The 2,500-nt window shown below is 45.7% G+C and overlaps 1 protein-coding gene across 1 annotated transcript; it reads left to right on the top strand.

Annotated features, from left to right (window-relative positions):
- The first annotated feature begins 117 nt into the window (after window positions 1-117).
- On the top strand, window positions 118-1,622 carry LOC125042450. The gene is made up of 4 exons (XM_047638083.1): window positions 118-179; window positions 482-583; window positions 897-1,323; window positions 1,443-1,622. The coding sequence occupies exons 1-4, from the start codon at window positions 118-120 to the stop codon at window positions 1,620-1,622; spliced, it is 771 nt and encodes a 256-aa protein (XP_047494039.1).
- The last annotated feature ends 878 nt before the right edge of the window (window positions 1,623-2,500 follow it).

Genomic DNA, 2,500 nt, shown 5'->3' with positions numbered 1-2,500 from the left:
ATATATATGGGAAGGGTTGACGGCAGGAAGGGCATCCGGTCGAAAAAACGTGCCAAATCGGAATGAAAATGCGGATACAAAGGAATAGAGGTAAGGCTAGGGCATACCCCGCAAGCGATGCGCAGCAACATCGCCGTACAGCTGCGAGAAGTGGACAACGGCTGCCTTACCAGGAGCGGGTAAGGTTAAAGAAAATAGCTCAGAGGGGAGAAAGGAGGAAGAAATTAGAAACTAGCTGGAGAGGACAGAAGGCCAAGTAGCTGGGAATTGGATATAAGCTGGAACTACATGGGAGAGGACAACAGTAGGAATGGAGTAGTCCGGAGATGAAAGAGGGGATTGTACAGGTGAACAGGAAGTCTGACAGGGTAAGGTGGTTAAAGATCGAGATAGAAGTAACAACGGTCATCGTTGTGTGCACGTAAGCACCTCAAGTGGGGTGTACAGAAGAGGGAAAAGACGATTTCTGGGATCTGTTCAGGCGCGTGATGATGAAAATACTGGATATGGATGTGGTCTGGATCGCAGGAGACCTTAACGATCACGTTGGGGAAGGGAGCCTCGATGCAGAAGTTACAGGAAAGTACAGAGTTGGAACACGGAATGAAGGAGGAGAATGAATTGTGGACTTTGCAACAGCAAAAAGCATGGCAGTATTAAACACCTACTTCCAGAAAAGACTGACTCGTCTAGCTCTCCAGTCATATGCGAGATGAATGGAGACCTAGCACTCTAATACCATTATTTGAGAATAAGGGTGACATTCAGGATTGTGGAAACTACCGGGGCATCAAAATTACCTCGCACATGCGAAATATGTGGGAAAGAATTATAGACAAGAGGCTGAGGAACAGGGTGGAGGTATCGGAGTAGCAATTCGGCTTCATTCCCGACAGAAGTACAACGGATGCAATATTTGCACTTCGTCAAGTAGTGAAGAAGTACAGAGAGGGGCAAGAAGAGTTGCACCTGGAGAAAGCGTACGATCAGGTCCCAAGGCAGGAAGTGTGGAATTGTCTGCGGCTAAAGGAGGTGGAAAAGAAATGCATCAGGCTGGTGCAGGATGTGTATGAGAGCAGCATGACACTAGTGAGATGTGCAACAGGTGACACAGAGGAGTTTGAGGTAACGATGCATCAAGGCTCAGCGCTTAGCCCTTTCTTGTTTGCAGTCATTATTGATTGTTTGACAGGAGAGATGCAGAAGGAGGCCACGTGGGATATAATATTTGCAGACGACGTTGTGGTGTGTGCAGAGACAAAGGTGGAGGTAGAACAGAGGCTGGAGTTGTGGAGAGAAGTGATGGAAGTAAGAGGTGTGAAAGTGAGCAAGCAGAATATCTGAGAATGAAAACAGGAGACGAAGGGGAAAGGGTAGTAAGAATGCAAGGTCAAGTTGTTAAACAAGTGAAAGAGTTTAAGTATTTGGGATCTACTGTACAGGCAGATGGTGGGTCAGAGAGGGAAGTTACGAAACGGATACGAGCAGGATGGGGAGCATGGCAGAAAATAACAGGTGTGATGTGCGACAGAAAGGTTTCAGATACTGTGAAGGGTAGGATGTACAGGACGATGGTGAGACCTGCGATGATGCACGGAATGGAGGCGGTAGCTGTAGCATAGGCAGGAAGGAAAGATACAGGTTGCGGAAATGATACTGTTAAGATGGTCGCTGGGAATCACGAGACGGGATAGAGTGACATATGAAGATATAAGAGAGACGTTGAAAGTAGGAGAAACAGCAGGAAAGCTACGGGAAAGTAGGTTACGATGGTTGGGACACTTTGTCAGGAGGGACAATGACTACGTAGGGAAAAGGGTGAGACAGTTACAGGTGGGTAGGAGGAAAAGAGGTAGGCAGAAGAGAAGATGGGAGGATTGCATTAACGAAAAAAAGAAAGAAAGACGAGTCAACGAAAGAGAAGCGGTGGACAGAGCAAAGTGGAGGAGAAAATTCCCCACCGGCGACCCCGACTAGGGATTAAAGCCTGAAGAAGAAGAATAAGGTGTATATACACACTTACATATATATATATATATATATATATATATATATATATATGTATGTATGTATGTATGTATAGATATATATATATATGTGTATATATAAATAAATAAATAAATAAATATATAAGTATATATATATATATATATATATTTATATATATATATCAACAACATCCGGAAGATGGCGCTCTACACATCTGTCTCTGGCTGAAAAAGGCTGCGCCGTCCTGTCGCAGTCCTCCTGAGTGTACCTTATCACAGGAAGCAGCCACTTCGCACCTTCCACTCCTAAGCCTGGTTTACCCAAGGACCTTCCAGGTGACTTACATCTCCCACTTGAGCAAACCCAGCGACTCATTTCTTTTGTCACGGCCGGATAAATGTGACACCGCGGAAGCAAGCACCGCCCAGGAAGGAGCTGCCGCATAAAAGGACACGTTCGTCAGACGGAGGGGAGAGACATGGCAGACATACCAAGCTCCAGCTTCACAACC

Source organism: Penaeus chinensis, chromosome 32 (genome assembly GCF_019202785.1).
Source record: "Penaeus chinensis breed Huanghai No. 1 chromosome 32, ASM1920278v2, whole genome shotgun sequence".
NCBI lineage: Eukaryota > Metazoa > Arthropoda > Malacostraca > Decapoda > Penaeidae > Penaeus > Penaeus chinensis.
The sequence above is the reverse complement of the archived record's forward strand: the minus strand, read 5'-3'. Positions and strand labels throughout refer to the sequence as shown.